This window comes from Apus apus, chromosome 18, assembly GCF_020740795.1.
Source record: "Apus apus isolate bApuApu2 chromosome 18, bApuApu2.pri.cur, whole genome shotgun sequence".
Taxonomy (NCBI): Eukaryota; Metazoa; Chordata; class Aves; order Apodiformes; family Apodidae; genus Apus; species Apus apus.
The window spans coordinates 4,324,253-4,347,233 of NC_067299.1; the positions used below are offsets into that span (position 1 = coordinate 4,324,253).

General features: G+C 39.9%; 1 protein-coding gene across 3 annotated transcripts in view; it reads left to right on the forward strand.

The window, feature by feature from the left end:
* MED13 (mediator complex subunit 13) overlaps window positions 1–22,981 on the forward strand; it is a 55,611-nt gene that overhangs the window by 24,449 nt on the left and 8,181 nt on the right. Inside the window, exons 4-24 of one of the 3 annotated variants that reach the window (XM_051635506.1) lie at window positions 895–1,040; window positions 1,475–1,525; window positions 2,093–2,290; window positions 3,392–3,586; window positions 4,558–4,720; window positions 5,027–5,137; window positions 7,057–7,740; window positions 10,361–10,577; window positions 11,129–11,213; window positions 11,581–11,702; window positions 12,911–13,001; window positions 13,177–13,391; window positions 13,835–14,031; window positions 15,240–16,156; window positions 17,560–17,727; window positions 18,810–19,033; window positions 19,962–20,151; window positions 20,677–21,142; window positions 21,808–22,027; window positions 22,385–22,576; window positions 22,726–22,949. In XM_051635506.1, the coding sequence (XP_051491466.1) occupies window positions 895–1,040; window positions 1,475–1,525; window positions 2,093–2,290; window positions 3,392–3,586; window positions 4,558–4,720; window positions 5,027–5,137; window positions 7,057–7,740; window positions 10,361–10,577; window positions 11,129–11,213; window positions 11,581–11,702; window positions 12,911–13,001; window positions 13,177–13,391; window positions 13,835–14,031; window positions 15,240–16,156; window positions 17,560–17,727; window positions 18,810–19,033; window positions 19,962–20,151; window positions 20,677–21,142; window positions 21,808–22,027; window positions 22,385–22,576; window positions 22,726–22,949 (5,076 nt within the window). The remainder of the gene's footprint in view (window positions 1–894; window positions 1,041–1,474; window positions 1,526–2,092; window positions 2,291–3,391; window positions 3,587–4,557; window positions 4,721–5,026; window positions 5,138–7,056; window positions 7,741–10,360; window positions 10,578–11,128; window positions 11,214–11,580; window positions 11,703–12,910; window positions 13,002–13,176; window positions 13,392–13,834; window positions 14,032–15,239; window positions 16,157–17,559; window positions 17,728–18,809; window positions 19,034–19,961; window positions 20,152–20,676; window positions 21,143–21,807; window positions 22,028–22,384; window positions 22,577–22,725; window positions 22,950–22,981) is intronic. The other 2 variants (XM_051635505.1, XM_051635507.1) reach the window with 2 other exon arrangements.

Genomic DNA, 22,981 nt, shown 5'->3' on the forward strand with positions numbered 1-22,981 from the left:
TGACTATGTACAACAGTGTGGAAACAGCATTTAATTCAGAGTTACATGAAGGAGATGTGTGTGGTGGTGGTGGGTTTTGATGTAGAGGACTTCAGTGTTTTTGTTTTCTTTAAAACACTGGTCTGAGAGGAGCAGTCAGGGAAGCATCTGGTACTAAGCATTGATACTTGCCTTAATGACTTTAACAATTACTGAAGCTTTGTGGGGGCTTGGGGGCTTTATTTATTTTTTTTTTTTAATTGGTTGTATCTTCTGTTTTGTGGGTAGGTATGAGATTTAGTTTTTAGTTACTTGATTGGCTTCAGGAGCATGAAGATAAGATTCAATTTAAAAAAAAACACACACAACCAAAAAAACCCAAACACTTCTCAAAGCTGTTGCCATTCTTCTTACTGCTTTCAAATAAGTGGCTTGTTTGCTAATATTAAATATCTTAAAATAAAAATTCTGCTTGGTGGATCTGTGACAGGATAGCCTAGATATTGCCTCATCTAAATTAATATATATTCAGAAATATTTTCATAGATTTTAAATAAATATAAAAGATACACACGTGTTAAGTTATAATTTGATTTTTATTGCAAAAGAGTTGCTTTAAATTTCCTCCAGACCTCAAAATATGAAGTGACTGAAAACTTTGGGTCTGTCTTTTTCTAACTGATGGAGTTTTTGTCTCTAATGCTCGAATACTTTGTAAATGCTCGAAGGCAACACATATTTACCATTGTTTTGCTATTTAGATAGAAGGGATTTTTTTATTACTTCACTAGTTAATATTTTGGGAGTAAATGCCTTCAGACTAGTGATAAAGCCATCCACTTATTTTAAGTTCCATACTCAGGAATTTTTTTTCTCTCCCCTCACCCTGTGTCTTCCCCACTTCTCGTTCCCCAGCGAGCACTTGTCCTGCTCATTCACCTTCTTCTTACATGGAGACAGCAATGTTTGCACCAGTGTGGAAATCAGTCAGCATCAACCTGTGTACCTGCTCAGTGAAGAACACCTCACTCTGGCCCAGCAGTCCAACAGCCCTTTCCAAGGTAGGTGTTGAGAGTCAGCAAGTGGGTATTAAAATGAATCAATCCTTCGAGGTGCTCAGGATGAGGCCTGGCAAGGGCTGGAAGTGGGGTACCTGTTCTCATTACATGTGCTCCCCACCTGTCCCCCATCTTGACATAGTCAGAAGCCAGTTGGTGTGTGCCAGCTCTTCTGCAGGTGGATCATTTCCATATTCATCTCTTGCCGTGTAGCCAAATAATTGGTCTTTACGACACAATAAACTGAACTTTCCAAGTTCTCTCCTCTGGGCGACTTAAAATGTTTTGCTTTTCCAACAAACTTTATAACCCCCATGTATCTTCATCGACTCCTGTTTTAGAAATCAATTTCTGACTCAACATACTTAACCTGTTCACTCCCCTTATCCCTTTTTATTTGGCTCTTCCTTGCCTATAAATGCTTTTGGTTCCACCAGCAGATGCAGGCTGTGCTCTGGAGGACAGAGGAGTGATGGGGCCTGAGTCTGGTCAGTGGGTGTTTGATCCTTCCCTGTTGCAGACACACTTGTGCTGGCTCTAGAAATCAGTTCTCCTGCATGACCACACACTACCCTTGTTTATTAATGCTCAGTGTCTAAACTTGCTTTTTTTTGAATGCAATTTAACAGCAGCTGTGCTCTCCTAATGTGGACAAGACTAAACATGAAGCAGGTTACTTCCCTTGTTGTTGAAACTGTACCAAGCGAATGAAAGGATGAGGAAACACTTTAACTCTCTCAGAATTGGAAATAGTGTTTCTTTATCCTACCTGTATGATAGAGACCTAGCCAAGATGAAAACTTGCTTGTTGCTTCATTTAAAGATTAATTTGTAACTGCTTCAGTGGTATCTTGATACTTAAGAGTACACAGATGTTTAACAATGTGTCCCTATTACCAACACCTTGTGATGTACAGGAAAATGGGGTGTGTGCTCTTATCAGAGAGAAGTTCTGTATTTGGTGTGGCTGAAATAACAAAAATGCCGTTTCAGTGATGGAGGGTGAATTTTGGTTAGATGTATCATCTCCAGTGTGTTTTTATTTATCTTTTTAGTTATTCTGAGCCCCTTTGGATTAAATGGCACGCTCACAGGGCAGTCCTTCAAGCTTTCTGATTCATCCACAAAGAAGCTTATTGGTGAATGGAAACAATTCTATCCTGTCACATCTAACCTGAAGGAGGGATCTGAGGAAAAACAAGAAGAAATGGATTGGGAGGATGATTCTTTAGCTGCTGTTGAAGTCCTTGTTGGTGAGTGCTTTTACCTTTTAATTGCTGAAATAAATTGGCCAGTTAAGTCTGTGAAATTCTGAATGCAAAATGACCCCATTTTGTTCTTTTTTTGCAACTATTTGCAGCTGCTGTTGATCACTTGTTTTTCCCTTCAGTGCTTAGTTGTGCCTTTAGTGGGTTTTGCAAACATGTTAGTAGGTGTTTTTCTTTATTTACCCTGAGAAGCAAGATTATTTTAAAAATAAATAAATAAAAAGGTAAAAGAAACACCCTAGACTATCACTGTTGACATCTGAGATGCATCAAAAGCACGTTGCACTGCTTCAGATTCTGTCCAAATTCAGACAGCACAGACGTGTGCCTTTCAGGGATGTCTTCAAAGCCACAATCCTGGGGAACGTAGTGTACTCAAGCACTGCATTTATCTGCTGCTGTTCCTAAAATCTAAGCCCCTGGGACACACTAGTTTGTTCCTCTGCTGTGGGCTATTGACCTTTGATTTGCCAACTAATGTAATAATTTCTCTGTAATGAGTGTTTCAGGCTCAGATCACAGTGGTGGTTGAAGATCCTGGTGCTGATGGGGAAGGGAATACTGTCAGTTTTATGTGATACTGAAAAGCATGTTCTCAGTCTTCTTTCTAAAAATTACAGAAGCAAGTAGGAGCATGCAGATGCCAGGGCTGTATATACAAAACTGGTTTTATTTATTCACCCAAATCTTTAATATAAACCAAATTGAAAAGTTGTGATGAGGGTGACAACAGAGACTTTTTCATAGAATGGTTGAAGTTGGAAAGGACCTTAAAGATCATCAGGATCCAACCTCCCTGCCACGAGCAGGGACACCTCTCACCAGACCAGGCTGCACAAGCCTCATCCAACGTGGCCTTGAACACCTCCAGAGAGGGGGCAGCCACAACCTCCCTGGGCAACCTATTCCAGCACCTTCCTACCCTCTTGGTGAAGAATTTTGTCCTATTTTTCCGAAGATAATGCTTTTAGTAGGTAGGAAGGGTAGCTAAACTTCTGAGTGACTGGTAAAACGATCCCTTTGGTGATGATTTTAAATACGAGTTTTTTGGTAAACAGCTGTCAAATCAACTTGCTTTTTTTTCAGCTGGTGTGCGAATGGTCTACCCAGCGTGCTTCGTCTTGGTTCCTCAGACAGACATCCCTGCTCCTAGCACTGTAGGGGCATCTCACTGTTCCACTGCTTGCTTGGGTGTCCACCAAGTGCCTGCTTCCACAAGAGATCCTGCCATGTCTTCAGTAACTCTGACACCACCGACATCTCCAGAGGAGGTCCAAACAGGTATGATAAAATCAGCTTTGGCATGTGGGAAATGGTTTTTGATGGCTTCTCCTTTAAATCTGGTGGGGTTTGGAAAGGATTGAGGTGTTCTCTGTACAACTGACTTGTTACCAGAAAGCACATTCCTTTAGTCATAAATCTGTTGTGTAAAATCAATTTTTATTGTTCAGTCATGGGCAAAATTAACCTGTACACTTCTGAATGTTGCTGAAATGAGGTCTGTGGTTGTCCAGTACCTTCTATTTCTGTGGTCAATTTTTTTGGTTTTTCCCCTCCTGTGTATCTGTGTGCATGAAATGTATTCTGGCATAGCTTTATATACTTCATTGTGCATCTCAGTCGTTACTGAGCAGGGTGATGTTTGCAGCCTATTTTGCAGTCCAGGGAAAAGTCTTTGTAGTTAAGATTTCAGCAAGGCTGTGCCCCCTCTGAACTCTGTGCCAGTAGGGGTGATGGTGAACTGCTTGAAGTCAAAGTTAATAAGGTTCACTGAGAGTTTCAGGTGGCTTTACATACAGTTCTTTTTGTGCAGAAGAGGTTTTGTGTGTTTGTTTTCCCCCAAGGTCTTCCATTACTTAAGTTTGGGCTTTTTTTTTTTTGCTTTTTTTTTTTTTTTTCTTTTAATGATGCTGTTAGATTTCCTAACAGGTAGCTTTGCTAAAGTTTTCCTGATGTACGAGCAGTGTTAGTTTCTTTTCCAGGTCTGTAGTTTCTTGGAAAATTAAGAATAGCCAGCTCAGTTATAGCATAAACATATGTGGTGCTTTTTTTTTTCTTTCCTTTAAGAGTGAACCATGTTATAATAATCAGCTATTATACATAAATCCTCTGTTTATCTTTACTTCCTAACATTGAGTTAAGAAGGTACTTTTCTTCCTAAGATGTTCCTGTGGTGGTTCAGTTGCAATTATAATGGTTGTGAGTGCATCACCTCATTGCCTAAAACTGTTTCCTCTGGTGCTGCCTTTCAGTTGATGCTCAATCTGCCCAGAAATGGGTGAAGTTTTCTTCAGTTTCTGATGGATTTATCTCTGACAGTACTAGCCATCATGGTGGCAAAATACCCAGAAAGCTTGCCAATCAAGTGGTGGACAGAGTCTGGCAAGAGTGCAACATGAACAGAGCACAGAACAAGTACGTACTCATTGCGTGAAGATAAAACCCCCCTGGTATCTTGTGTGTTGGTTGTAGAAAGTGATTCTGTTAAAGATGCTGTGACTGGCAGTAGATGGTGCTTTACTCTTAGCAATAACACATTTTAAAGAAGCTAATTTGTTCCTAACTAGTACTTTGTTTAGTTCTCAATTCAGTATGTTAGTAAAAGGCTATTTATAACTTCTTCACTGAATTCCTTGTCACAAAACTGCTCTTGAGGTTTGACAGGAGGTAAGGAAAGAACATATGTTGATCTCAAATAACTCTTCTGCTACTGCATCGTAGGAGGAAATACTCTGCTACATCAAATGGCTTGTGTGATGAAGAGACAGCTGACAAGGTAGCATCCTGGGATTTTGTTGAAGCCACACAGAGGACAAATTGCAATTGTTCAAGGTACAGTACTTGGCAAACCCACAGTCCAATTCTGTATGTTGAGATTGAAGTGCTCAGGAGAGGGCTTGGGATGACTCCTTTAGGAGTAATTAAACAATAGCTGCTTGTAGGAAAGCTGTAACAGAACTTGTATCTCATCTCCTAAATGTCATTGTAGGTCTTGAAACTCTGCCCAGTAAGATAATGCAGAGTTTTTATTCAAGTGAATCATCTGAGTGGACCTGCTGGCAGTTCAGTGGCAATTTTGGAGTTTTTGGCTGGAATTCCTTAGGCCTGTACATGAATAGAAACTCATGGGCAACTTTCTCAGGCTGCAATGGAAAGGAATAATTATTTAGGAATTAACAGCCTTTTCCAGAGGGCTGTGGTATTAGCCTTGAAGGGAGAAAGGTGTTTAATCAACAGCAAGCTGATTGTAGCATTGTGTCTTGATGAATATGAAAAAAAACCCAGCCCCAAACCTGCTTTACTTTTTGGGAAATACACTGTTCCATGGGTGGCTGGGTATGTAACTGCTTTTCTGAGAGGTAATTGGCAGCATATATTTTTTTATATTAGCTGAGGGGAAAAAAAAATAGGATCAAAACACAGGGGGAAGGTCTGGATTTAACTTCCTGCGTTTGTTCTAGCTTTTGTTTTGAAACTGTGCAGTGACACAGAAAGCAAGTGTGTAAAATAGTGACTAGGTGTGTAAAAAAGTGTGTAGGTAACTGAAGTGTTGTAAAGGTTGAAATGCTTTCTCTGATTTAAATGTTACACTGATTACCTTGCAATGAACATTGCAATCTCGAAATAATGTCTGGAGGATGTAGTATTTTGAAAGAGGTTATTTTAAGTTCTGTAGAAATACTTGTGTCCTGAGAAGAGCTGGGAGGTGGAGGAGGAGTAAATAGTCTGTTAAAGGAGAATTTAGATATGATAGCCCTGCCTAAGACAAAACAATTTGTTAACTCTGAGCTGTCTATTAGAGATATGCAGTTGCCTGAAGAGAAATTGTAAAGACTTAAAACCCATTACTGCTCTCTGTATTTTGAATTCTAAGTGGTGTACATGTATGAGAGTTTAAAGTAAAAGTAGATTTTAATATCTCTTATCTTTTATTCCTGCCCAATGCTGATTTTTAATACAAATTGCATACTTCTTAACTTTCCTAATGGAAGAGTGACAGAGAATACTCAGGCACTAAGGGTGCTCATGCAGTTCAATAGCTTAATCATAAGCATTTCATTTTAGACTTTGGTATTTCATGTCTGTTTTTCTGTCAGATGATCTAGAAAGTTGATGTCTTAAACTATAGATGAAATATTCAAGCTCAAAAACTGGAAAAACACTGGAAAAATCCAAACTGTATTAATGCAGTTGAGACACTGAGTTTTTCTTTTTTCCACACTTGCTGAATCTGTAGGTAAATAGCCACAAAAGCTTTAAAATAGCTTGACTTCTAGATTCTTGATGTTAATTTTCCACTCCTTAACTGATAAGAGACTTGGACAGAATTATTGGTTAGCATTAATGCTTGAATTCAAGAAGTCATTCACTAATTCATATGTTGTTCTACTGATTCATCACTGTTGGCAGAAGTTGAAAGTGACATTGTGTTCATGTGACTATTTCTATTAAAACCAGTTCTAAAATACTCTCTTCAGTTCTGAGGACAATGTGTGTGTTTAGCTCATAGGACAGTTCTTACAGTGTCTTTCTTTTTTTAAATGGTATTCTAAATCTTGCAGTGCTACTCACATCATTGAAATTATGTTTGGTCAGGAAGGGGCAGCTTCACTTCAGGACAGTATCAGTTTCAGACTTCTGTAATTGGCTGTTTAATGTCTTAGAAGTGGGTTCTTATCTGGTGCAAAACAACATGATAGACATATTGGAAAGATTAATGTGAAGCATTTTCCCCTGTATTAATTCTGCAGGCACAAAAATCTCAAACCAAGAAATTCAGGTCAACAGGGGCAGGCACCACCTGTGGGCCAACAACAGCAAGCAGCTCCAAAGCACAAGACAAATGAGAAGCAAGACAAAGGGGATAAGCCACAGAAACGCCCTTTGACTCCTTTCCATCACCGCGTGTCCATCAGCGACGACGTTGCCATGGAGGCAGATTCAGCCAGTCAGAGGCTGGTGATGGCTGCACCAGACAGCCAAGTCAGGTTTTCAAATATCCGAACTAATGATGTAGCAAAGACTCCTCAGATGCATAATGCTGAAATGGCAAATTCACCTCAGCCACCACCACTTAGTCCTCACCCGTGTGATGTAGTTGATGAAGGGGTAGCTAAAGCTCCTTCTACTCCTCAGAGTCAACATTTCTACCAGATGCCAACACCAGACCCCTTGGTTCCCACAAAAACAATGGAAGACAGACTTGATGGCTTGTCTCAGCCTTTTCCAGCTCAATTTCCTGAAGTCATAGAGCCTACAATGTATGTTGGTACTGCAGTGAATTTGGAGGAAGATGAAGCTGATACTACTTGGAAGTATTATAAAGTTCCAAAGAAAAAGGATGTGGAATTCTTACCACCTCAGCTTCCAAATGATAAGTTGAGAGATGATCCAGTAATACCTGCTGGACAGGAAAACGTAACATCAGTTACAGAGTAAGTAGTTCTTAATACTGGAGTGGTAACGTGGGAAAGTGAGGAAACTGAGAGGCCAAAGGCAGCAGCTTCTCATGAGAAGCAGGGTTGTCACTAAAGCATAACACTGTTCTCCTCCTGTCTGTGTGTAGGAAGGCAGTGCTTGTGGATGTGAGCACAAAGCACATGGCTAGTTAAGACCTTCTGGCTTTTTCTCTTTAGGACTCTGCTTTAGCAGGTGGCAGTGAAGTTAAGTTTTCTACTGGAAAATTAATCTATAGCCAAATTAAGTCAATTTGGGAGTTGGGGTTCTGCTCAAGGGATAAAAAATATATCTTGAATGCACCCAGACTTGTCTCTATCAACTCATGGGCTGTTGGTTTGGGGTTTTTTTCAGTCCCAAATTTTTTTCCTGTTCAGGTGAAAGGGTAAACTTCATGTGACCAATATCTGATTACTGATTTTTGTTTTTTTAAGAGTTAGTTCACTTAATTTGTGGTGGAAGAGTTGAAGCAGCTACACACAAGGCTGAAATGTGTTGATTTTCTGTGTCGTTGCTGGCAGTGGAAGCCACTGATGGCAGTGACACTGACTTGGCTGTGTGGGAAAGCTGGAAGAAGAAGGAAATTTGCTGTAGCCTTTGGTTGGTTCTCATACAGATGTTCTTAGCCACATCTTGTGTTCACTGTTGAAGACCCTGCATTAACTCGTGCATGTCTCGGCTCTTTCAAGATATGCATTTATAGATTTTTTTTAGTGCTTTTTTTGCCTTTAATTCATTTCAGCCAATCAGACAGAAAATTATATACTCTACTTCAATACTTATTTTTTTCTGTTCAAGAAATGGTCTGTCCTTGTACAGCTTCAACTTTGATTTAACAATTTATTGACCTTTTGTTTTCCCCAGAGTATCTGACTGGTCACTTCTCTTCCTCTTTGGTGATCAAATACACTGGAGACTGCTGCTTGGTTTCATTATGTATTTTTCCTGATGTTTAATTCCTTGTTCCTAGAAAGGGATTTTCTGATGGTAATTTTTGTAGGATTTGGGAAGGAGGAAATCCTCAACTCCCATTGAGTGCTGCTCCAGACATGACTGCCAGTGATGCTGGACACAGCCACAGCCACTGTGCTGTTGTCTGGGGTGCTTGTGCCCAACACAAGATGTTAGTGAACATGGGTGACCAGCATGGATGCATTTGACAGTGTTTTTGGCTGTTGCTTTGGATGCCTTTTGACTGTTTCTGTGTCCTTCCTCATACCACGTGGGTGACAGGGGTGCACAGGCAGCCAGGAGAACTGTGAGGAATCTCCGTGCTTTTATATATACAGAATTTCAAGGCTGAGCTCTTTGAATTGTTCTGTACCACCCTCTCTTTCTGATCTCTCAGAGGAGAAGCATAAATTTCAGCATCTGGGCTGTCAAAAATAAGCTCTACTATTTGTGAGACACGTTAGTTTCTTATGGGATAGCATTTCCTTTTGGATAGAGGCTTGAGAAGGGCAGTAATAGCTATGTTGGAACCTGTTTGAACTTGAAGTGTCCCTCTGTAATCTTCATCCTTGCAATGTCCCTTTTTCATTTCCTGTAAATGCTTGTCACTGGTCATTCTGTTGCTGTTTGGAAGGAAGAGGTCTCGGAGCAAGAGGTAACTGTGTCCCTGCCTCAGGCATGTCAGACTGAAATACTTGTCTCTTTTGGAGGACCTGCCTTCCTCACATGGAGCCTCTTGTACACTGGGATGCACAAAATACAGTTTGTGTAGGGACAGAAGATAGAGAGGCACATGTGTAGCTAATAATCATCATATCCTTTTCTACTTGCCAGTATCTCTATTGCCTGGTGCAACGTTGTACCTGTGAAACTGATAATCCTGATACAAAACCTCAATTTCTGTGTACTTACCAACTCCATTTTTGGCTCCAAATGTTCAGAAAAATGCTGATAAAGGCAAATGTGTCTTTATTACTCTCATTAGTAAATTAGCTATTGGTGTGTTCTAAGCTTCATTTGTATTGATATAAGAAACATAAATGACTAGTAAACACAGTGGCATTTGTGTTATTTAGTAGTGGTTATTGCTTGGGCTTTTTGGGTAACCAGGCTTTGTGTAGGGAGTGTTGCTCTGGTTGTGTTAGACACAGCTGGGTGCTGGGAGGGCAGCTGTACTTTCTGCATGTAAGTGAATTAAATGTTCAGGAATTAGATTCTTAAAATATGGAAAATTCAGATCTAATCACTTCTTTCTGGTAACTTGCCTTGGACCTGGATGGGGAATGGCAATGAGTAATGATTTAACCTGGTGAGTTTCTTTTAGTGGATAAAGATAGTTTAATACATCTGTACTTTATCATAAATGACAGCTACGACCTGGGATAAATTACTAATCTTTATCTGAATTGACAGTGCTTGAGGAGAGATGGGCAGAGTGAATCACACTGCTGTATCTGACTTGTGTAAGGAGGTTATATTAAATGACTAATGATTTAATCTTTTTCCCCAAAAGTTTTCTGAGGCTGGGGTGGAAAGGAAGACAGTGGGAAGGGAAGATGTTCTTACAAAAGCTGTGTGATAGCAAAAATATTTCCACATAATAAATGATAAATAATATCTTATGATTTTTATTTTTCTTCTGTTCAGATTAATGGTGCAATGTAGGAAACCCTTAAAGGTTTCAGATGAACTGGTGCAACAGTATCAGAGTAAAAACCAATACCTAGCAGCAGCAGCCACAGAAGCCGACCAGGAACCTGAAATTGATCCTTATGCCTTTGTTGATGGTGATGTGGAATTCTTGTTTCCTGATAGCAAAAAAGACAGGCAGAACATTGAGAGGGAATCTGGGAAAAAACACAAGGTGAGTAAAGGAGTGAGGATACAAATCAGTGATGGGATTAAAACAAATTGCTTTAGTCACCAAATACAATTTAAATCCTTTTCTGTGTACTTAGGAGTACATTAAAAAAAGACTGTATTGTAACAGAAATGATCAATGAAATGATGCAGCATGTCTCTAACTGCACCTACAGTATTTTTTGGCACACTGATGGTGCTATTGCATTAGGGTTTATGGCTTGTTCTGGGAGAACACTGCTGGATCAGAACAAACAGCACTCTGGCTCAGGAGCCCTGCTGTAGGAATGGGTGATGGGTGCTTGAGGAAGGAAGAACAGGCAAGTGCTCTGTTCATGTGTGGAAAGGTTTTGGATAGGTGAGGGGAATTCTCTATTCCCAGCTTCCTTCTACCTGAGCAAGTACCACTTACCAGACCCCCAGGCTACACCTGGCTGAGCTAGAAGGCTGATGAGAACCTGATAATTCTGGCATGTATGAGAATTGTCCTTGGAAGATAAAATATCCACCACTCCCCTAGTTAATTTAAGCAATTTTTTCCATCTTCTTTAACAGACTGAGGATGGGACATCTAGTGTTACAGTTCTGTCCCATGAAGGAGAGGATGCTATGTCTTTATTTAGTCCTTCTGTCAAGCAAGGTAAAGAGACTTTTGTTTGTTTTCTCTCTCTTTTAATTGTGCTATATTAATGATCTCTCAAATAGTCAATAGATTCTAATAGGCTAATAAGTTTTTACTTCATGGTTTGTATTTCCTGTCCCTTCAGAATTAGGAATCTGCTTGGAACACATTTTCTTTGTTCCACAATTGCAAATAACATTTGATTTTTATAGCCAACATTTATAAAATTGAAGTGACCTCATTTATGTGTAAGATAGTTGAGTGGAACTGAGAACGTCCTCCTACCCCCACACCCCCTGCTGTGGAAATAGGTTTTTAAGGTGTCTTTAGTTTGGTAATGAATATATATTGTCAAGGTTTTTGTAATGCTTGTTTTTCCCCACAGATGCCCAACGTATTGCTGCTCATGCTCGCACTGCATCAACCAGCTTGTTCCATGAAACAGACTTGGTGGTCTCTTACACTGACCTTGACAATCTCTTCAATTCTGATGAAGATGAACTAACAGTAAGTGATATGCAAAAGTAAGAGCAGCTGCTAGACAGAAAACTGCGAGGAATAAGTATGTCTTTTTGTGGCTTGGGGTTTGATTTCTTTAATTTTGTTTTTGTTTTTTGGGGGGTGTTGGGGGCATTTGTAGGAGAGGCTGCAAAACATGGACATATAAGCAAGTGCTGTGGATCCTCTGTAGCAGACATAGTGTTCTGGTTGACTCATACAACCACATTTTTGATACAAATAAGCTTTTGATTTTATGTCCTTGCTGTCCAGATAGTATATGCTTCTTGAATATACCTCTAGTTATAGTTTTACACATTCAACACTGGTACTAGTGCTCTTTTCCTATGATCTAGGTTCTGTTTAACTAGTCAATAAAGGTAATACTGAAACAAAACAAACTTCTGAAAGAGGCATTTAAACATGTGGACATTCTGCCAAATAAGCTGCTTCATTGCAGCAGCTCTTATCTTGGAGCAGTTTCTCTTGCAGTCTCTGTGACTCTGAATCCATTATCTTTCTAGTTTCTATTTCAATACTGTTTGTAATCAGTTGTCTTTTCTGAACTGTACTCTGGTTCATGCTTAATCCTAAATCCCCTTACCCAGACAAAATGTCCATCAACATTAATGGGAGCTGTAGCTGAGTAAGGGCTGAAGGATCTTAATAGCCATCAAAGGTCACCATTATATAAAGCAAGTTATTTTCTCTTAAACATGAAGGGTCTTATTTTCTATCGACTTTAGTACTGTCTAAACACTGTAAAATATATCTCTTATTATTTTAATTTTAACAGCTTTTCTTCCCTGTACCTCTTGTTCTAGGATTTGTGTTTCTCTCTTTTCTATTCCTATTCATGTGGTAACATCAGTAATGTTAGCATGGCTCTGGGAGTGTGTAGGTTTTCTGATAGATTGTGGGCAGCCCTATTCAGTGTTTTAATGCCTGCTAACAGGCTGAGAGTTATTTTGTAGCTGGTCTTTCATTTTAATAGCATCATGACTGGATGGGAGAGTATTCCCTGACCTGCAAGTAGTAAGGAAGGATAAGTGTAACCCCCACTAGTAGCATTTGGCTTCTAATTAATTTTAATTTTTCTAAATATTATACGAAGTCTCAGCTCTGTACATCCACTGCACAAGAAATTTTCCGTGAGCAGGAAATACGAATGTGTTTGTCTGAAGTGAATTTATTACAAAACTGCATTTCTTTCATAGCCTGGATCTAAAAGAACAGTGAATGGTGCTGATGACAAATCCAACTGCAAAGAGGCAAAAGCAGGAAATCTAGATCCACTCTCCTGCATAAGTAAGCTCTATTTGTTTTGTTGTTGTTTTTTTTTAAATAGAATACCAGCTCTAAACATTTGATTGCTAATATGTTGTAGGAATTTGGAAACATACACTTTGTTTGCCCTCCTGAAATTTTAAGACAAAGGTAATACTTCAAAATGTATTCATGCCTGTTTCTAATCTGAAATTAGGCACTGCAGATCTGCATAAAATGTATCCAACCCCACCTTCATTGGAACAGCACATTATGGGATTTTCTCCAATGAACATGAATAATAAGGAATATGGCAGTATGGACACTACACTTGGAGGAACAGTACTTGAAGGGAATAGCTCTAGTGTGGGAGCTCAGTTCAGAATTGAAGTAGATGAGGGTTTCTGCAGCCCCAAACCTGCTGAAATAAAGGTAGGTAGTTCTCATAGTCCTGATGAATGTTTCTAATAACTGTTGTTCAGTTTATTAGTTAATCCTGAGGAGGAACTGTGGGAAATTAAGTACAATTTGTAACTTGTCCTGCATTATACTGGGGTAGGTAATGCACTTTCTAGTAAGTAGTGTATCCTATCTTACTCCTTAGGTTCAAGAAAGAATACTATGTCATTAATCATTAGTAAGCTGAAGAAATGCATTTTGGTAATTGTAGTTCAATGTTTTGTTGGCATATTGCTTTTTGGAGACCCATGGGTGCAGATAATGTGTGTGTAAATCTAGCATTCTCTTTTTTCACTAAATCAAGATTAAATATTAAAGAACAGCTGCTTGAACTTAGTCACATTTTTTTGAAAAGCATTTTAATTGCTGAAGTGATCTAATTTACATGCTGATGCTTTACCATGTCTGACTTCTAGGATTATTCTTATGTTTATAAACCTGAGAACTGCCAAGCTTTAGTGGGTTGTTCCATGTTTGCACCCCTGAAGACACTTCCCAGCCAGTGTCTTCCTCCCATCAAGCTGCCTGAAGAATGCATTTATCGCCAGAGTTGGACTGTGGGCAAGTTGGATCTACTTCCTCCAGGACCTGCCATGCCATTCATCAAAGATGGGTATGACCTGTGCTACAAATGTTTAAGCTTTGTAAGGTGGTCAGTTATCCACAGGGTAGGAAGCACCCCTAATTATTTTTTTAAAACTAGAATGAGAAATATTTGTAAAGACACACTGTGTTTATACAACTGACAAAAGCCTTTAACAAAATCCTTACAATTAAACCTTACTGTAGGAGATTGTCTTCTCAAATAGCTTCTTAACTGTGCACACATTTTATTTGTTGTCTCATTTAAAGGTTTCTTGGGGAAGCTTAATGGTGCAAGTCCAGTTTTAATAAGTAATGAAGATGGTAACAATCAAGATAAATGTAAACTTGGGACTTGTTTTTGCAGTGGTGTTGTAGGTACTGTAAGGGCTTAGTAGGTGATGCTTCTGTTACTTAAGTTATTTTCTTAAATAGCAGTAATCTCAGCTGCACTGGGACTAGGAACACATTTCCTTTGATTGGAAACTATGCCCAGTGTTACACTGCCTGGTAACTGCAGAATTGCATGAGGCATTTCTGTCATCTGCCTTTGGTAGTGATGGTCTTGCTGGCAGTTTTTCTTAGAGAGAATATTTATTCCTCTTTTTCTTCTGCATTAGTAGCAGGTATAAATACATAGCCTCCTTGTTGCTTAATCCATTTATTGATAAAATTACATTAATATTAAATCTTGGAGTAAATACTGATGTTGCTTCTCTTAGGGTCATTCATAAGCAATATGTTTCCAAGTCTCATTAGCCTTGTAGGTCTTTGGAGATACTCAGCTGCTTAGGAAAGAAAATGTTAAATGTTTCCAGGTGATACTTTCCTCACGGATCCAGCTGAATCTGTTTGATAGACCTGGTATATTTTCTTAGTGTGTGTCAACACAGTGTGTAAATAAAACAAGAACAAAAAAGGTGTCCTTTAAACTCCACACAACCATACAATTTATAATTTATTCTGACCACACTTGCTTCCTCAAAGCTTTGTGCAAAGGAAGAAGGAGGTGGGGAAAGATTTTTTAATGGTGCTGTCACTTGGAGTCCTGCAAAGTCATTTAGAACAAATGCTGTCACAGTTCCTTAGGGAATGAAAGTCTTGCTGTGGTTTATGAAAGGCTAGTTTAAATAAGCAAATATTAATTAGGTAGATCCTTCCTTAGAAACCTGAGACTTAAACTTCAAAACAGTATGTTGTGCACTCAGAGTATTTCCTTCTTCTTGTGCCTGCTACTAGTGATGGAAGCACTATGGATCAAGAGTATGGCCCTGCATACACACCACAGACTCATACTCCGTTTGGGATGCCACCAAGCAGTGCACCTCCCAGTAACGGCGGAGCTGGAATTCTCCCTTCTCCTTCCACCCCTCGTTTCCCAACTCCTAGAACACCAAGGACTCCTCGAACACCTCGTGGAGCTGGTGGACCTGCAAGTGCACAGGGTTCAGTCAAATATGAGAACTCTGATTTATACTCACCAGCTTCCACACCGTCGACATGTAGACCACTGAATTCAGTAGAGCCTGCAACTGTGCCTTCCATCCCTGAGGCACACAGCCTGTATGTCAACCTCATCCTCTCAGAGTCCGTCATGAACCTCTTCAAAGACTGCAACTTTGACAGCTGCTGCATTTGTGTTTGCAATATGAACATCAAAGGTGCTGATGTTGGAGTTTACATTCCTGATCCAACACAAGAGGCCCAGTATAGGTGTACCTGTGGTTTCAGTGCTGTTATGAATAGAAAATTTGGCAACAGTTCTGGACTGTTTCTTGAAGATGAGTTGGATATTCTAGGACGTAATACAGAGTGTGGCAAAGAAGCAGAAAAACGCTTCGAAGCTCTCAGAGCTACTTCTGTTGAACATGGCAGTGGAGGACTGAAAGAACCTGAGAAACTGCCCGATGAGCTAATACTGTTGCTGCAGGATCAATGCACCAACTTGTTCTCACCCTTTGGAGCAGCGGATCAAGATTCCATTCCCAAAGTTGGTGCAGTTAGCAACCTGGTACGTGTAGAAGAAAGGGATTGTTGCAATGACTGCTACTTAGCCTTGGAACATGGACGGCAGTTCATGGACAATATGTCAGGAGGGAAAGTTGATGAAGCACTTGTGAAAACTACTTGCTTGCACCACTGGTCAAAAAGAAATGGTAAATATTGAAAATGGCTTATTTTTTGATCTGTGATTTTATTTTTTAAGGGCTCGTTTTTTGCAGCTTTGCTTTGTGACTATTGGATTCTTCAGACATTTTCCCCCTGCATGCTTGCATCGACTTCTATTTTAGCAGAATAACCATTCCTTTTACATTGTGTGATGGTACCATGTACCAAGCAGAGTACAGGCCTTGGCTACCATCAATTGCAAATTCCTAACACAGATTTGAAGTGTGGTGCAAGACCATGGTCCCTGTCCACGACACTCCACTTGGCTTATTCTTTTAAAGCAGGTGTTGGTGACTGCATTTAGAGAGTCTCTGTGGAATGAGTGTGCATAGGAAGTGTAGGTGGTTCAAGTGGTGACTGTTTTGTCAGGGCTACTGTGGTAGAATTAAAGATGATTTATGATTCACTTGGCTACCCCCTGTCTTTAAGGGGAGGCGGTGGTTTAATGGCATGTGTGGCAAATAAAGCACTGTTGTAGCCTTCACTGCCTGTTGGATCCACCAGAGATCCTTGGATTTTTTCCTTTTAGGGCCTGACTAATCATATCCTGTCTCATGGAATACCCTTTATTGTGCACATTTGCATACTTCTCACAATAATAGTCTTTTCAAGTAGCAACTCTAGCAGGTTGAATAGTGAAATGTGAAACTTTGATAGCAGTTAGCTGCAAGTCATAGTTGTTAATGAGGATAAGGAGGGCTAACAGTAAAACACAGCTAAGTCTCTGTGTATCTGTGGGGGATTAAGTTTAAAAGCTCAGGTTATAGATAAATCAATGTTTTCAGGCACCCAGGAGAAGACTCAGTGTTACTGTGACCTTGGTATTTTGGATAAAAAGATGTAAAGATACTTTTAAATGGAAGGCTGTGAACTGATAGCCATACTAAATTTTGTGCCAGCTTTTTATTCTTTAACACTGTGCGTTAAATGTCATAGTGGTGGCAAGCTGATGAAATGGGCTGTGACTCTTTGAGGCTTCCTTCAACTTGTGTGAAGTGAGCACTGGGTGGCAGCCTGCCCAGCCCTCCTCTGAAGGGAAAATCCTGCAGTTTAAGGGTTGTACCACTTGTTTGCATTATTGTTTATTTTTTTTAATTGTAGGGGTTTTTCCATTAGTGTAAATGCTTTTGTAAGGCTTTCACAAGGGAAAGAACTCTACAGAAAAAAATGAAAAAAAAATCCATCTGTGTTCTTTGTAAAGTGGCTGCTGAGAGGGGAAGAAGGAGAGCTCTAAATCTGTGCGCTTAGCTTTTTACATCATGGCCTGCACGTGCATTTCACAGGAGAATTACTTTAACATCAAGGCGGTTCAGGATTCTGGGTTGTGTGTGGAGGGCTTCATTTCATCCTGTTGTTGCAGTAGGCCTTGACAGTATTTTTGTCCTTCCAGTTGTGGATGTGAGCATGCAGTGTTCCCAGGACATCCTGCGTATGCTCCTCTCGCTCCAGCCCATTCTTCAGGATGCGATTCAGAAGAAGCGAACGGTCCGGTCCTGGGGTGTCCAGGGGCCCCTCACCTGGCAGCAGTTCCACAAAATGGCTGGCAGAGGCTCTTATGGTAACTGCTGTGGAGACTCCTCTCTCTTAACCAGTACTTGATCCCACCACCAAACAGTGTCTGGGTGTTGTTCAGCCTATGGGGATTCTAAACAGCGTTTGACCTTTCTTTAAACTAACAAGAGCTATTAGGGGAGAATTCTTCTCTTTAGAAAAACAGAAAATATTTATATTCCTTAAAGCAGTAACGAATTAAAGAGATGTGTATTTAAAATTAACAGCTTCAACCTCACTGTTTATATACACCTGACACTTTTCCAGGCGAGGGAATGAAATTGCAAAGATGGATTTAATGTTAAAAGCAGTAATTGCCTTGTTTGTTTTTTTTTTTACTCAAAAGAATGATTCCACTTTAATTACTCTAGAAATAGCACAGCTAAAAATACTAGCTTTGAAATGCTTGAAAAAGTATGCTTTATTGCTCAGTAGTTTCAGAACTGTGTTGAAGATCTGAGGTTATCCAGTGTGTTGTCTATGATAAATATTTGGAGTGGCCAACACCTGATGCACATTTACAGATACAAGGTAAATTTTGTGCATTCAAGATTTAAACTAACTTCATTAGCATATGAGATGGATTTACCACTATGTAGAAAGTGACCTTTCACCAGCAGATCTTTTGTAGCTATATTTAGAACGTGGTAATTATACATTTAGGGTAAATTTAAATGCATGTTTTAAAGTATTTTTCCTTCTGTGCTCCTTTACTGTGCTTAGACTATTTACATTTCTTCTCCCTCTTTTTTGGTCACTCTGTGGGGAAACTTCCTGGGCAGTAAAGATCCGTTCCTGATTGTCCATGTACTGATAGAAATATTAACTGTGGAACAACTTCTCAAGGCCCTGAGAGATTTAAAATAAAAATAATTAGCTGATGCTTTTTTTTTTGGCAGAGGGTTGGATCATACATTCAGGGTTTTCATTTGTATCTGTTAAAACCAAAACTGTTCCATTTATAATCAGTGCCACTTCCTGTTAGATGCTGGGAACCTTAATGTTTTTTCTATTCATGTTTCCTAGAAGCAGGGTGATAATTTTAGCCTTTCTGCTTGATATATTGGAAAATGTGTCTTGCTTTTCCAGGAACTGATGAGTCCCCGGAACCACTGCCAATCCCAACATTTTTGTTGGGATATGATTATGATTTTCTGGTGCTGTCTCCATTTGCTTTGCCATATTGGGAGAGGCTGATGTTGGAACCTTACGGATCTCAAAGAGATGTTGCTTATGTTGTGGTGTGCCCTGAAAATGAGGCTCTGCTGAATGGAGCAAAAAGCTTCTTCAGGGATCTAACTGCAATATATGAGGTACATTATTTATGGCAGTTAGCAGTGAAATGGATTTTTGAAAGACTGTTTCTAATACATACTCATAACTACTTATCAGGCTTGTCTCATGATATAAATGCTTACACAAAATGCTGTCTCGAAAAGCTGCTAGAAAAGATTTTAGGAATGGGCACTTGGAAGATAAGGGTTGTTCATGCTGCTCACCTCTGCTTTTCCTTGTTTTGAGAGTCTTTATCTGATAAACGCCACTCAGTGGCAAAACTCTGTATTGCCACTTCAATTGTTTTAGCGACGTTTAATTAATTAAATGTATGTATTACTTGGATTGTGATTAAGATTAGGGCAGATGATGTATCAACCTGTTTTTCTTGCATTTAGGAAAACCTGAAAATAAACCATAAAATAGCAGCCTTCCAGTATCTGCAGGAGCTACAGGAAAGCTGGGGAGGGACTTTTGTTTACAAGAGCTTGTAGTGAGACGACAAGGGGTAATGGATTAAAGCTTGACGAGGGGAGATTTAGATTATATATTAGGAGGAAATTCTTCACTATGAGGGTGGTGAGACACTGGAACAGGTTGCCCAGGGAAGTTGTGGAAGCCCCATTCCTGGAAGTGTTCAAGGGCAGATAGGATGGGGCTTGGAGCAACCTGGTCTAGCGGGAGGTGTCCCTGCCCATGCAGAGGGGTTGGAACCTGATGATCTTTAAGGTCCCTTCCTACCCAAGCCAGTCTGTGATTCTATGATGATTCTATGAAATTACCATTAAATATTTCATACTGTTGTAATATTCTAGAATTTAATGTCACTTTGGAATACAATAACTAGGCTACAAGTTCTCTGCCTTTATATATATATATATATATATGCTTCTTTATGTGATATTTAACGGGTTTTAAGATTTACAAATTCCTTATCTTGCATCTTCTGTTTTGCCTTCTTTGTAGTCATGCAGGCTTGGTCAGCACAGGCCTATCTGCAAGTTATTGCCTGATGGGATCATGAGAGTTGGACCTACTGCTTCAAAGAAACTTTCTGAGAAGTTGGTCACAGAATGGTTCTCACAGACAGCTAATGCCAACAATGAAGCATTTTCCAAACTCAAACTTTATGCCCAAGTTTGCAGATACGAGCTGGGTATGACGTTTTATTTTTAGTGTTTCTTATTTCATACAATTGCCACTTACTGCTCTTATTCCAGTGGAGGAGAAGAAATAATTGCATTTATTCATTGACTCTTATGGTTTATTGCAGTTTCCTGGTTTTAAGCCTGGGAAATAAAAATATCCAAACCCATCATATATTTATATTTGTGCTAAAATGGCTTCTTATCATCTAACAGTATGTTTAGGGAAGTACAGTGTTGCTGCCTGCAGGGACTTGGGTTGTTTCTTTGTGTTGGTGACTTAAATTCTGAAGCAGTGATTTCCAGCAATTCAACATGGCTGGAAAAAAAAATAATTAAATATATTTGTGGATATTTCTGAAAGAGTCTTGTAAGAATACTAGAATTTGAAAATTGCATACTGGTGTTTTAATTAGAGAGGTGAAATGTGTGCTAAGGGTTTGCTCTCTATTTTGTTGAAACTGCAGACTTCCATAGATGAAGTATGCTGAAAGCCAACTGCAATATATAATGCATTTTTTTTTTTCTGGTTTTAGGTCCTTATCTTGCTTCTCAGCCTTTGGACAATTCTTTACTTTCCCAAACAAATCTGGTCCCTCCCTCCAGCCAGGTGGCCTCTGCTCTGCCCCCAGTGACAGCTAACGCTGGGAATCCCAACACTCCCTCCTCTGCACCTGCAGCTCCCACCAGTAGTACAATGACAGTGACATCAAACAGTGCCATGTCTGCTGCAGCCACTACAGCCAACTCCACCCTGACAACCACTGCCCCCTCGTCCTCTTCTGCCAGCATAGGCAGTGGGATCCCAACAAACAAGCCTTCTTCCTTCCCGCCTTTCAGCAGTATCAACAATACCACTTCTGCCTCCCTGCCCACTCAGGCTGCACCAGTCCAGAATGGGCAGACAGGAGGGCAGCAGCAACAGCCACCACTGCAAACAGCAGCCATGTCTACAGACACTACTTCAGTGCCTGCACAGCCCCATCCAGAGGTTTCTGAAAGGTAATGATCTGCAGAGTCAAACCTGCTTCAGCTAAAAACACCCTCAGCTCAACCAATGAGGACCTATTAATGCTGCTCTTGTCCTTCCAGTAAAAATTTTGTCTTTCTTTTCTAGTCACAAGGCTGCTTTTTAGGGAGAGTGAGAGTTCATTCATGGTGGAGCTGAACCTTTTGGTTCCAGTCTTAGCTGCAGTTCTAATTGCATCTTAGTGTCTGCTGTGGTACAAAAATAAACTTTGTGTTTTTTCTTCTCTCTCTAAAGAGAGAAAAATAATTACCAGACTACTCACTTCTATATTTTAAACGGGGGAGGGAGGAATAGATAACAGGCACCATCTTAAAGTTCTACTTTCTGTTATCAAAGTTACAGTAGTAAAGACAGCTCTTACCAAGAGACTGATCTTGTGGGTATTCTTGTTTCCTGGGTGAAGCAATAGAAATATGTGCTGCTGAGCTTCTCTAATAAAGAAGGCTAAAGGAAAAGAGAAGTGATACTGAGTTCCTGATAAACTCACATAAAAACCCCGAAATAAACAGACTGTGTTTTACACCGCAATTGAGACAAAGGTCTTTCAGATTAATAGTTGACAATTTCATCTTAGTTTTAAAGTCAAAATCATGATGAGACTACTTTTTTCTAACTGGTTTCAAAATTTCATTTCCAGCACTATGGATCGTGATAAAGTTGGAGTCCCTACAGATGGAGATTCCCACGCTATCACCTATCCACCTGCAATTGTCGTTTACATCATTGATCCTTTTACATATGAAAAAAAGGATGAGAACAGTAGCTCATCTAGTTTGTGGACACTTGGACTTCTGCGCTGCTTTTTAGAGATGGTTCAGGTTCTGCCTCCTAACATCAAAAATATAATTTCTGTGCAGGTGAGCCAACATTTATAGAAACATGCTGAACAAAGTGTCTTTGGCTTTGGTTGTGTTTTGGAGGCAATAATGCCCTCAAGGTGAACGTTTCATTTGCTTTGTAAATATTACTTCTGCAGTTCTGCAGCTGTTAAATCTCTGAGGTTATTTTTTTGGAGCATTGTGGGTGTTGCTAAGCAAAGCCAGATCCTGCACATTCCGAACTCACTGCTCTTATCTCTGAGGAGATGTAGTGGCCCACTCCAATAATGAGTGAAGAATGGGAAAGCTGGAATCTGTGTACCCAAATACTGTCTCAAAAGCTATTTCATGATGAAACAGTAATTCTTCTTTTCTCCCCTCTGTAATCTGTTCTAGATTGTCCCATGTCAGTACCTTCTACAACCTGTGAAACACGAAGACCGGCAGATTTACACTCAGCATTTAAAATCTTTGGCATTTTCAGCTTTTACTCAGTGTCGGAGACCCCTTCCAACTTCCACCAACGTGAAAACATTAACTGGCTTTGGCCCAGGTTTAGCCATGGAAACTGCCCTTAAGAGCCCTGATGTGAGTGTTGTTCCTGTGGTTGTGTAAATATGCCAATGGGAGAAATGTCCCTGTTCATTAACTCACTGGCCTCTTTCACATTAACTAACTAGAGTTCTTAGGAATAACTGCTTCCCAAAACCTCATGGTGTGCTCTGTTATCTTTATAGAGACCTGAGTGTATTCGACTGTACACCCCTCCTTTCATACTGGCTCCTGTAAAGGACAAGCAAACAGAACTAGGAGAAACTTTTGGAGAAGCTGGCCAGAAGTATAATGTACTTTTTGTAGGCTACTGTTTGTCTCATGATCAGAGATGGCTGCTGGCATCCTGTACAGATCTCTACGGAGAACAGTTAGAAACCTGCATCATTAATATTGATGTACCAAACAGGTAAGGATGAAAGTGTTACCTCAGTTCTTCTC